The sequence below is a fragment of the Antedon mediterranea genome, chromosome 6 (genome assembly GCF_964355755.1).
Source record: "Antedon mediterranea chromosome 6, ecAntMedi1.1, whole genome shotgun sequence".
In the NCBI taxonomy this organism is placed as follows: Eukaryota; Metazoa; Echinodermata; class Crinoidea; order Comatulida; family Antedonidae; genus Antedon; species Antedon mediterranea.
In genome coordinates this window covers 7,999,462-8,013,164 of record NC_092675.1, presented here as the reverse complement: position 1 = coordinate 8,013,164, position 13,703 = coordinate 7,999,462, and the positions used below count along the sequence as shown (strand labels likewise).

At 35.1% G+C, this 13,703-nt stretch overlaps 1 protein-coding gene and 1 non-coding gene across 2 annotated transcripts; both read left to right on the top strand.

Annotated features, from left to right (window-relative positions):
- The first annotated feature begins 1,748 nt into the window (after positions 1-1,748).
- On the top strand, positions 1,749-6,629 carry LOC140051875 (uncharacterized). The gene is made up of 8 exons (XM_072097206.1): positions 1,749-2,064; positions 2,478-2,855; positions 3,085-3,142; positions 3,882-4,154; positions 4,672-4,941; positions 5,194-5,469; positions 5,579-5,836; positions 6,104-6,629. The coding sequence occupies exons 1-8, from the start codon at positions 1,960-1,962 to the stop codon at positions 6,433-6,435; spliced, it is 1,950 nt and encodes a 649-aa protein (XP_071953307.1). The 5' UTR covers positions 1,749-1,959; the 3' UTR covers positions 6,436-6,629.
- On the top strand, positions 3,697-3,770 carry Trnan-guu (transfer RNA asparagine (anticodon GUU)). The gene has a single exon. It is a non-coding gene; the product is annotated as a tRNA-Asn (tRNA).
- Positions 6,630-13,703: the final 7,074 nt, after the last annotated feature.

Sequence of the window (13,703 nt, the reverse complement as noted above, 5' to 3'; positions counted from 1 at the left end):
CAAATAAGTGAAGATGATAAACGTTGTCACTAAGCCTACTTATGTATTTCTGTTAATATAATAATATATTATGAAACAATAAAAATATTTATTTATTTGGAAGCTCCACTTTTAAAACAGTGACAAAGTAAATTACTAAAAGTGATTGAACAAGGCTTATTTACAAGAAAACTAGTATGTACAGGTAGGCCTACAAAATATAAAAGTAATTACAAATGTTATATAGTGAATTCGAATTTATTAACACAAACATTATTCATTTCTATATGTAATTTATTTGCCAATAGATAGGAAATAAAATATAGTTTAAAGTTATTTTAAAATTCTATTTCGACAAACCAAAATTAGTTAATGACCCGACAGTTTCAGTGCTCGTTTTACGAGCAATCATGTACTGTAGTTTAAAGTTGATTGTCCGTAAGAGGGCGGTATAGTGCATCATGAAAAAGTAAGCTCTATTACTAAGCACTGCTATGATACAATACAATTCTTACGATAATCGATACAAGTGCCTTTGTTGCGACGGGTAAAGAACATTAAGAGAAAAACAATTAGACAAACACCGATGTCTTTTAAACAATAAACCGCATTTGTTCCTTTGACTTCATGTCTTGGAAACCAAACTTGTCTCGGAGGCATACTATCTGTGTGGCAAGACCAAGGAATTACAGACACTGAGGTAATATGCTGTTATAATCTTGATAAAAAGTTGTCTAGCTAGGCCTAATATAACATTCTAACAATTTGTTGGTAGGCCTATCGACTACACATTTGTCTGTTTACGTATATTAAACATTAAATATACTATATATTTGTAAAGCTGCATCAAGTTGAAAGATGATAATCATTATGACTTAGCAGGAGGTTCGATGTAGGCCTAGGTGGCCTATACACATTGTCTGTCGCTTCCACTCCGTAGGTAAGGTGAATAGGCAAGGTTATAGGTTGGCAGGTACACGTATAATTCCCAAATGCTTAATAAATAAACAAGCAATGATCGGCCTATTGTAATATAGTTAAATGACAAACATTGTGATAAAAGCATATATTATTAGGCCAATGTGACTTATTCACTGAAAGCATACACGAGATCTGGACGGAACGATCAAAAGCTGTGCCTTTTCATACAGTGATAGGCCTACTTTTCGTAATCAACGCATAAAACAATAGGCCTTTAGGATTTTCTTTCTGTACTTTTTGTTACGGTACAGCACATTGGGAGCCTGAACGAGTTATATAAGAATTAGATATTGTTATATTTAAAGATGTATTGTCCCTTGAAACACAATAAATAAAGGTCAAAATTTAAATTGCCCATATCAAAGTAATATTAAAGTTATTCAGTTTAAGTCGAAAATTCGAGCCAAAAACAAGTTTACGTAATTAACAGGTAAATTAATTTAATTACATTTCGTCTGGAAAATCGTCGCGAACGAAAGTAAACAAAGATTTCAAACTATGAGTATGCATGATGCTAATTAGGATTATTTACAACTCGTCACGGTTGAGAAAGTGTTTTCACACAGATCGCGAGGATGTTTTATGATTATGCATACAGAGTAGCCAAACAAGCGCGTTGCATTATGAGATATGTTTTGATTGAAAACTTTGACTGGAAGTCAAAGTTATTTTTCTAACAAAAAAACGTCTGTATTTCAGTTAAATTATTTTTTCCGTCTAATTTTTTGTGAAAGTTAATAACTATTATAATACTTCGAAATGACCCACTTTTTTTGAAACCTTTTTTTTTAATTAGTCAAAGAACAATACATTTTTAAGTTAGGCCTCCTAGGTATTTGAAAAGGTAGATTTGTTTTCTAATTAGTTACATTGATGACCGTCCATGCTTTTATAAAATATTACATACGCATTTTAGAGGTATTTGAAATCAAGACAGTGTGGCCTACTTTCATACATTCGTATACATTTTGATTATTAAGACATTAAATAGCCGACAACATGCCTGACTCACAGGGAGATAAGGTTCGATTTGTTCTACATCAAACGGAAAAGGATCCAAATGAAGTGTTTGCTCATATAATCAAAGAAGATGAATATAAAAAGGTAAGAAATGGACTCGTCGTAACTTATCATGGAACTCAAAACTCGCAGTTTGATTTACTCAAAAATATTCCACTTAAAAAAAATGCGTAGTGACAACTTTTATTGGGATGAAAGCCCAGTCTCTTGTGATTGGTCGAACCACTTGCGTTGCTCCTACGTTGTCACGTGCGTCCAAGACAAGTGAAGATTCAAGACATTTTATTATTCTCCTATTAAATGGAAATGAGTTTTGCTTGGCATAATCAAGACAATAAAACAACAAAGAAAATACATCAAATTGCAAAACATTATTGTTGATGATACATTCATGTTGACTAAATAAAATTAATATAACCTATTATCTTACAAACAAAAGTATTGGAATACATGAACCTTAATATTTTATTTTCTTTATTTTATAAATTCGTTACCAGTTGTGTGACACGATGATGGAAAATGGATCAACTTTGTGCGAAGCTATAAAGTCAGATCCATTTTACGCTAAGGTAGACGAATCGTTCATCATTCGTGTCATCGGTGACGTCATTATAAAAACTTTTGGAGAACACAGCTACAGAAGTGATCGGATACAGTTAAAGTATCTACGGAATCGTATTAACCGTCGAGATTTCTACGTAAAGGGATACTACAGAGGGAGATACCAGCCTGAGTATGTTGGTAAAGTAATGCTACATCGCACTACAATCCACGCAGGCACTACCAATAAGGGTAGTGGCAGGCAGTTCGGAATGACCAATTTAGAAAGTGTTATAGGAAAGGTTGTGGCAAGTGCTTCCATTGTTTTACCAAAGGTACACCATACGTTGTTATTGTTATACACTATTGCTTTAAATACTAAAACATTTGACTTTAATTTAAAAAAATGTAATTTACCTCAAAATAACAAAATAAATAAGATAACACTAAGTAAAGCTCGATAGGCGAAATAAGAAAGCACAAGCCTTATGTGTTAAAATTCAATATCGAAACCTCACATCCGGATAAACATTACGTATTTTTAACTATCATATTATTATTAAGGCGCTTGATGACCCGGTACCAGAAGACATCGAGGGAACTGAAGATGAAACTAAAAAAGGTGAGTGCATACTAAAAAAGGCCAAAAATACTAGGCCTACTACTAGGAACCACATATTTTGTTCACCTACGGCTTAACGTCGAAAGTAAAAGGATATTTACCTCTGGACATTAACCAGAACGGAATTGATTCTCAAAAATGTTATTATGCATTTTTAACAAAAATAATAAAACATTTTGTATTTACCAGCCAGAAAAGGCGTACGTACATAAGCAGGTAAATTAACGGAGTTTATGGCCTATTCAAACAGTGATATCTAATTAATGATAAAATAACAATATGTAGAACTATAGTTAATAATAGAAAATGATTTCGTATTGATGATATAATAATATTTTAAAGTAATTAGGCAGTATTATTATATCGATACTAATTCATTAATACACCAAACCAGAATTAACGTTTGCTAAAGCACATATTTATTTACTTACGTACTTATTATTTCATTGTATTACATAATGTCCTATATCGCAATTGTACTTATCTATTACTCATGCAATGCAAGTACCGGTAGATAATAAGGAATTGTTTAGTGACGATTAGCAATCATCCGGGTCTCTGTGGCGCAATCGGTTAGCGCGTTCGGCTGTTAACCGAAAGGTTGGTGGTTCAAGCCCACCCAGGGACGGATTTTTTTTCTACCTATTTTTTTCTTTTCTTTTAAAAAAGGTAATTTACTTTCTTCATTTTATACTTCTTACTCACTTAATTTCGTTTTCAATTATTTTATTTATTTTAGATATTATTCTTCGCACTATTTCGAAAGATATACACCGTGGGTTTGCTATTCCGTTGGCTATGCACCTGTTTGGATTAACGGAGACAGAAATTTTTAACTTAAATCTGCTACCCAACCACTACGACTTCAACGAACAGAGATACCTGATTCTAAAGAAATGGAAAACACAAGAAGGGGAGAATGCGTCGTTTGAGAAATTGATAGCGGCCTTCAGAGCAGTCCGGATGACAGCACCGGCGCAATCGTTGAATAGAAATCTACTTACAGATAATCGTAAGTAACATTAGATCTAGGCCTAACATATTTAAATTCTTATTTTATTTTAATTTATTGATTATTACAAAATACAATTATCATCAGACTTTTTTTTTGTAACTGATTTAAATTTTATCGTGTTTGAATATTGCTTAACTCAATATTACGCGCAAACAATGTGTTTAAACAGGGTCCAGTTAGTACGCGCTGTTGGAAATACTAGTGTCTAATAAAATAATTATTTTCATTCACATTTTCAACACGTAACAAATCTGTATTTATATGTAACAATACGGTACTTTGATTGTCATTGATATCTGATATGATCTAGGCCCTATAGTTCTTATTCATGATTAATAATGTAATTTATGTGATAAGGAGCAATGACTAAATATGCTACGGCAAATTCAGTTAACTTTTGTGTCCCTTCATATCATATCAGTGTTTTGTTTTTGTAATGGAGGCAATAAAACAACAAGAATAAAAGATCATGATTTAAAGATGTCCATATCTAGGCTAATTATCTATTTTTCAGTTCTGAAAGTAGTTGCCAACGCTCTTCCACCAGACCCTAAAAAGCTATGTGATCATTTCAAGATAAAGATGACTGAAGTGGAGGCAAAATTTACCGACGAACTGAACGAACACACTTACCAGATTCTAAGCCGATGGAAAGAGAGAACGCACAAGAGGCTGTCGTCGGCAAGAGCGTGCCACCTGCACCTCCTCAAACATCTACGAAACATTGGACTAGAAAACTTGGCAAAGAAATGTGGTGAAATTACATCTGTTGATACAAGAGACGGTATAGTTTTAATTTATACATTAATCTTTACTTCAGTTAACGATTTTCATATTAAATATGCATATGCTTAGGTATTTCCCCGGGGTAAGTTGGTATCATGGGCACAGTTATCGATAACGTTGGCGGATAGGAGGCAAGTACCCGGGAAAATACCTTACCATAGCTATCTATGTTGTTTTTGCAAGTAGATAGACGTCAGGCCTAAATTAGAATCATGAAATATAAAGTTTTACTTCTGTTTTTCTCTTCCAGTCACTATATTGCGCATCATAACAAAGGATGCTAGTCGTGAAACTATCTTTCGTCTGGTTAAGAGTCTAGGGATTAGTCAAGACAACATAGACGCTATAACACGTACTTTCGGAATCGATTTCAACAAGCGAATGTTTCTATTGAATTGTTTGGTAAAATGGATGGAAAAGGGAGAAAACGTAACATTTGAACACATTCTTGGAATTATGCGATCTAAAGCAATCGGTCTAAAAATGAATGCGCATATACTTGACGAAGAACTGATATCACAAAAACGTAAGTGCATTAGGCCTATATACAAATTTAAGTTTTACATGACGAATAAACACTACCAATATTTAAAGATTGATCATACATGTATTAATATGTGTTGAATTTAATTTAGGGCTAAGCAAGCTAGCCAAAATAATTGATCCGGAACATATCCAGTCACTAGCCGTTGAATTGGGGGTTGATATCGAGAAAATGCAAATCCCTGAGGGAACCTTCGAAGAGGCAGTGCGATTTCGACTACTCCAACGTTGGAAGGAGGTACGTGGGAAATACGCTACGCACACGGAGCTGATAAGCGCTCTTCGAGCTGTCGGGCTCTCATCTGTTGTCACACAGATTGATGCGATTGGTTCAATTGATACAAAACGAGGTGAATATATATTTTTTGAGTTTAGATTTTGATTATTAGCCATCAATTAATAATGGGTTTGTCTTCTTCGACGGAATTATTCAAAAGCTGTAGGCTACACGTAGGTGAATTGGAACAAGTTCTTTTAAATATGGAGCGCATTCTGACACCTATTTATTATGTCCTATAGACCATGTTTTGCAAGAGAAAATTGCATGGTTTTGTTATTTTTATGCCAAAAGAAACGTAAAACATTAATTATAAAATAATTTAATTTTACTATTATAGGTGCACTTTGTGATTTCTGTTTACGTTACGTCAGTAGCTGGATGCACGTCAACAGGGCACATGAGTGGCCGTCAATCGTTCAAAATATTCCATCGCCTTTGGTTGAAGGATTGGACAGTAAAGTGATTGATCAGATCCAACGTTATAAGAGAGATCCACAAGAACAGATGGCAAACGCCCTCACATTGTGTCGAGACCGTGGCATTTTACCAACCGTTGCCAAGTTCGTTGATCGTCTGACTGCGTGCGGGTTTGAGCACGCAGCTAAGACGTTTCTAGATGTTGCTAGGCCAGTACTTTACTACTCCGGGTTGAGGCCCTACGAAGTTTGATTATTATCGACGCACTCTACAGTTTGGGTATCGATCGTATATTATAACCATCAGCCTACCCCGTCGAACAAAAAAAACAAAACATGTCCCAGAAATCTACTTGTACATTGAATCATTGCAATGTGAAAACTACCGCACGACACGTTATACAACAATAACCAATCAAATGGCAAATATACATTTATTTGTGTTATAAAAAATACGTGTTACTGATCGGATCATGTTATTTTAATGGAGTATTATCAAGTGGCATGTTCAAAATAAAAAAAATAGTTATTTCAAAACAATTGTATACATCTTATTTGATATTATGTACTCTAATTAGCCTGTGTAATGGTGGCCTCTCATTTCGTTCGTGATACAATTATACTTCAAAATATAATCATCGGAAATCAGTATCACAACTGAGTAATAGAAATGAATCTAATTAGAACCATTGTTTTGATAACATCTTTTTGTTTGGTTACTAACTCAAATCAAAATTTTAAAAATAGTAAAAACAAACATAACAAACAGTACAATAATACAAAGTACGATATATGGGTTTACTTGGGTCTCACTTTAGACGCAAAGCAAAGAAATACGTGCAATGTAAGTCATGTGACCAATCACAATGACAGTTCGGATGCTTTTCCGTCATATTGCAATTGCACATTGTGTCCTAGTGGAAACACAGTTTTAGCTATGTACAGCCACGCACGTGGTGGTTTTGAAACCCATTCAGACACCTTCATTAAAATGACTAAATCAAAATCAATATAGTTTATGAATACTAAAATTTCAATAAAACAGTTGAAGTATTGCACTCTCAATTTAAATATTAACATTTCAAAATTGTATCAACATCTCCAAATTTCAAACTAAATGATTACATTGTACATCTATACTCTAATTGATGAATAGCAATAAAATCACTCTATTTCATTTGGATTGGATAGTGTTTAAGTATTGTGTATTGAAATTTATATTTATTGAAATTTATATTTATATTTATACTGGGTAACCTCTTCAGTCAAAGACTGGTCTCCCAGAGGGCCCAGTTGGTGATCAGTGGCTGTGATGTACTAATACACCGGGGTAACCCCCTACTCGTCTCGAAAGATGTACTAGGTTCTTTAAAGTGCACACGAGCTAGATGTGTACACTGGACCTACGGTTTATAGTCCTTATCCGAGAAGACTCGTTCTACCACCAGAACCATGGAGTGGTTAAGACAGTGAAACCGTAATTACGTAACCATAACATCGGCAGGGGTTCGAGGCTCACTCACTCACTTAGGCCTAACAGTACACCAACATTTACGATCGTTGCATGCTACTGTGCGAATACAAATATTTAAAAGCAGACCCATTACAATGTAAAATAACAACGGTAGGCCTATTGTTCGTCACTCAATGGCTTATCCAGGAAATAACTATAAACTAACTGTTTGTTGTTTTGGCATAATCGTAACGTAATATTAAATAACATGTATTTATCAAGTATCGAAGGTTGGCGCGTACAGTATGTATTACCAACTCTGAACGTGCGTATAAAATGTATTGTCTCTTTGTGGCTGTGTCGTCGTCATTGGCGTACCATACTACATATTTAATATTTGTATTATGGACCTACACATTATTAATGCAAACATAAACTGCATTCATACATTTAAACTATAGCTTCTACTTTTGATGAATCTTCCTTGTATACGCATTGTGTATTATGACCAACTGGAACAATTCATACAATAATGTTTATGTTCAAAATCTGCTATGCGGCTTATTTCACAAACTATTTCCGTTAAAACATCGATGACTAATAACAATCATTCTCATCTAAGGTACTTACAAGTAATCTTGAACTTATCATACGTAATTTTCATTGGTTAATGATAAATTTGCGGCAGCAGAAGCTCAAACGTTGCTAATGCATTCAAAGGTTGATTACTGTCTTGTCTAGTTTCTGTTTGAGTTATTTTAAACACATTTAATATTTCCTTAAATCTTCACATCAGCGTATATCGTTGTTGGCTCGGGTGTTTGTGATTTTTTTGACTGTTTCATATTTCCAAAATCTAAATCTGCGTATGTTAGCCCTTCCACATTTTTATTAGATTTGTCTGGTGTTTTTTCCGGTGATGCGTACTCACTGGTATTGATAGGATGGGGTTGAATCGCACTAGTATTTGAATTACCAGACAGGACGATTGCATATGTCTCGGAATCATCTACCTTTCTTTCGTCAAAAGATGGTTTGACTCCACTTTCTTCCATATCTCCCAAATGGGGTTTCTTTCTAGATTTAGATAGTTTTGTTCCTTTAACTGATTCATCTTTCTTTCTCTCCCCAAGTTTTGACACGTTGTTCTCTTGAATATCTCCTAAATTGTCCTTCTTAAAACTTTGTTGCGACTTTTTAATCCTACCGGTTGCGGATTCATCTTTCCTTCTTTCGTCAATAGTTGATTTTGGCACGTTGCGTTTATTGATATCTCCTAAATTAGGTTTCTTGGAAATACTTGGTTTTATGCTCCCTTTATTAATTGGATGAGATGGTTTTACACTGCCAGTAGATGTATTCAAAGTATTTGGTTTCTTACTGTCTTTTTTAGAAAGCGATGATTTTATACTCCCTTTATTCAAAGGTGACTGTCTGACACTTTCTCTATTCGGCTCGGTAGGTTTACTGGTATTTAACTGTAACTGTAGCTCAGTTAAGTTTTCTGGATTCTTCTCTGCAGTGTTTACTTCTGTGAGAGATTTTTTACGTTGGGTGTCGACATGCCTCTGTAGAACAGATTCCAAGTGGGCTTCTACAGCAGGCCGTGTTGGTTTATCTGTATTTCGCTTTCTGAACACGCATAGTATAATTAGAATCGAGAATGCTACAAGTGATACACTTACTACAACTGCTATCAGCGCCCCAGCGGAAAGACCTGTCGACACATTCCCTTGCTCTAACATATTGCTGTCAATGACAATCACAAAATACGCACTTCCTGACCCAAAATTATTTACAGCGTTACATGATATATTTGTACCGTTGTCAGAGGCCTTAATGCTATCTATAGTTAAAATACTGTCGAGAATATTAAACCGATCTGGGGAGAGAGATCCATAAACCTCCCATTCGTACTCAAATATTTCCGGGTTTGCCGAAGCTTGGCAGGTAACCGAAACAGAACCTTTAACAACAATAGCATTCGCTGCAAATAATCGAATATTCTTTGGAGCGTAGTGTATATCTAATGGTCCTATTTTACACATTTTTGTTGTCGACAACAAAGGGTGATCTTGTAGACAATAAAATTCACGATTGTTGTCAACATAAGTTAGTACACGTTGATACGTTGACGTCACACCGATACTTGATTCTGTATCCACTTTTACTATACTCGGTAATTCGTTCTCGCCGTCACTCCATATAACATCCACTGTTGGTTGACTTTTTCCCGATGAACAATCGGCATTTAAAACGTTACCTTCCCGATAAACAGATTTGTGTGTGGAACATATTGGGAATTGATCGGCAGGTGGGAAGTTAACAGTTAGTCTGGCAGATGTGGAAAGAACTCTTGTAGAGGGTACAAAACAGGAATAAATTCCGACGTCATCGTCTGGGTCTGCATCTCTTATAACCAGATTAAAATCGCCGTCCACTGGACTAGCATCGATAAAGTATCTTCCGTTTTGCGGTCTAAAAGTTGGGTTCTGGCCATTCAAACTGATGATAGTTGCGTCTTTTACCCAGGCAACCTGTTGTGATATACTTCGACCCGTGACGGAACAGAAGAGTACCGTGGCTTGGCCAACATCTACGGTTGTGTCAACGGGTTGTATGCTGAATGTTACCCTAGATATTACGATGCTCATACAGCATTGATAAAATACGTACAATTTCATCAACAAGCTATTCATGTTTGGCACATTCTCAGACAAACCGTAATTACTGGCTTGATGTGAAAATCACAATCCGGCCAACTTTTGTCGGTGACTTGTTCCGAAAACACCGGGTTATCTATCTATCAAAGGCTTAATTCTACTTGGCGGTTTCTCATATAATAGCAATAAGTCGTAAATCGGAACTGAAACACAATTAGATTCCTCGTCACACGTATTAATACGAGGCAAAATTACTTTGATATAACAATATTGATAATGCATTTGAAGAAACCGGTTTAGTAATGCGGTTTACATTTGAAATGATATTAAGACGTATCCACTTATAACATACTGAAGTTTAAAATGATCTACTAAATCGAGGTTTATAAGTTTAACTTAAAAAACCATTGATTGGTCGGTCAGTTCATTGAAAGTCTTAAGCTATACGGTATTAGTCAATTTCAAGTCGACAAATCAAAACAATGGGATAAAAATGTGTTCTGTCTCTTTTATTTGGAGTTACACTCGAATTATTTTATTGGAAATTATTCAGTGATAAAATTAATTGGTTTTAACATATCCATTTTTACTACAGGCAGTCATTATAGGACGCAAATAATTATAAGGACGAAGCCGCAACGCAAGCGAATTGACCAGTCGTAAGCGAAGAATAATCCATCGCTTTTGACTGGTCAATTCGCATACTTCGCAGCTTACGTTGAGTCATGCTAATGTAAACCAAGCTCTTATCTATTCACTAAATGGGAGAAAATACTATTTTAGTGTGATCTTCCTTTTTTCTTTTTTTTTTTTTGATATGGAATTTTGTTATTCTAAAATAAAATGATCAATTAACCAACTAATTGGTGTAGGTTTCACAGTTCAAAACTCGGTACGTAGATTATACAAGTTGTTAATACAGAGAGGGGCGGATTCATGGGGTAGATGTACCCACTACACTTATAGCTACAATAAATTAATGAATATCCAATATTCTAATTATATAACTTTGTATTTAAATCATTATGTGGATACGTAGGCCTACTGGTAAAGCTTGGTTCCCGTTAGGACGCAACGCAAGGACGTAAACGCAACACAAGTGTGTTGACCAATCACAAACGTTGCTTCTCTAGTGGGAATCAAGCATAAGAGATTGAGAGAATCAAAACAATGCAACAGAAAGAGTGAACTATAACGACCGCCTTCTTAAACTATATTAGCGCTCCTTGTAAATCTGTCCCTGAGAAAGTTAATCTAATAATTTTATTTATTTTTGACCAATGAATAAATATTGTATGCCAATAGATTTGAAAATGTTATGGTAATTCGATTTTAATTGTGAGAATTAATTCGTATTAAAATAAAATTGGGGATAGGCCCAACAAGACCATTAATTCGATTATCGACAATATTTGGAGACCCATTCTCAAATCTGATTCTATTGCATTGATACCAAAGAACTTATAACACAAGAATCTCCTGTTCTTCAATTTGCATTCAAAACAGTATCGGAAGTACAGGGTTAAAAGGTCAAACTGGGCGACGCCATTTCACAGCATGGAGCAGCGCCCCCTCCAAAATATATTGCATGTTTAATAAAAAAGTTATTTAGTTATGAAACGTTTGTTAACTTATTTATCATAATTTGTGTATCTTTCAGTTTATATATTTGTATTTGATTTGCCTTTTAGATGGGAAATGCTAAACAAGTGGTGTAGTATACCAGGCCACTGTCACAAGAAATGACACTAACAAAGTTGAAACATATGTTGGACTGACAGAAAATACTTTTAAGTGTAGATACAATGGCCATCCTTGGTTCTTGGTTGATTCTTTCAACAAACGAACTTTGTTATATGGCCATGGACCTATATTGTTGTCACTAGGAAAGTACCACTGATTGAGGATACGTTTTTACTGCACAGCGCCACCATTGAGTAGTTCAATATCATCCATGAATAGTGCGGAGTGAGTTCGAATGTTCATCTATATGTCCGAATGTTCCATTATTTTAGAATGTCTCACGTCTCGCTCAACATTATGAAACCAAGTGACCTGTCTCGAAATACTAAGTTGGTATTAGACATACGTAAGAAACCCGACAGATAATGAGCAGTAAAGATGTTGAGTCAATATTGAACAATCCCATACGTTCAGATACAAGGAAATCATATCCTCTGGTCTATTGTACAATAGTAAACGGTGATAAACAACACTGATATTGTTAATGTGTAATTAAAACAAATTGAAACAATAATGTTGATCACAATTATGCCAATAAGTATAACAACAATTAACTATATTAAAGCCTGGTTCTCACTAGGACGTAACGCAGGGACGTAGACGCAACGCAAGCGAGTTGACCAATCACACGCGATTTTTCGAATAATCCATTGCTTGAGATTGGTCAAATCACTCACGTCCTTGCGTCCTAGTGGGAACCAAGCTTAAGTATGAGACTAGCCGGTTGTTGGTACTGTATATAAAATTGGCACAGTTTCTATCATAGGTAAATTATGTAGATATTTGTTATCGCAATGCCTGTATCATAGGCTATAAGTATGCATATTAATTATATTAATTAACATAATACAGGCGCCATGTGATACATATGTGACATTGCATTACACTAAGAATTTGCATATGACAGATAATGCCTGTAGGCCTATACGAGAATCGGGTGGTTAAGTAATTATCAGATACAGGTCCTCAATGTGACTGGGAAATAAGGAAGGAAGGAAAACTAGGAAATTGAAGTCGTAATGTTGGTCACAACAGACTCTAGTGTAACATTAATTGACTGTAGACCTACTTAAGTATGTTTGAGTGGTGCAGTATCATATTCATATAACAATATTAGGATGTGATTACTCCATAGTAATGCTAGGGCTCATGCAAGCAAAAAAGAGTACATGGTTGACGGGACATGGTATTACATACAACACAGGAATTACAGTAAAAAAACCTATCGAGGTGAAAAGTCTTTCTAGGCCAACAAATCCCCTTAATATGGTATGTTGAAAAGTGTCCCCTATAATAGGTGTTTATAGTGTTAAAACATGCCTCTCTTTCATATCATGGAAAGCGCCAGCTTCTGATTACGAGTATCACGGAAGGGTGTTTGTGTTAAAGGCCAGGTGCGGGCAAAACATTTCTATTGATCATACATTCCAATAATTATCGATATATAGTTTCCACTATGTTTCATAATTTTTAGGATTGTATTTGTGTTACACGAGCCTGTTGCAAATAAGCACTTTCTTATATCAGTGGGGGGGGGGGGGGGGATAGATAAAATTACACAGCAAAATCACTAAAAAGTCTTCCTGGTTTTAGGGCCTCTATAGCAGAATTTTACCAAATTTTGTATTTGACCATTTTAAGGGAAATTAATGTTTTTTCTTC

What these genes read in the sequence shown, in the direction of transcription:
- LOC140051875 (XM_072097206.1), top strand. Translation starts at nt 1,960, where the DNA reads ATGCCTGACTCACAGGGAGATAAGGTTCGATTTGTTCTACATCAAACG. An exon ending in TGAAGATGAAACTAAAAAAG is followed by an intron (nt 3,143 to 3,881) that starts GTGAGTGCATAC and finishes TATTTATTTTAG; the next exon opens with ATATTATTCTTCGCACTATT. An exon ending in AAATCTACTTACAGATAATC is followed by an intron (nt 4,155 to 4,671) that starts GTAAGTAACATT and finishes TCTATTTTTCAG; the next exon opens with TTCTGAAAGTAGTTGCCAAC.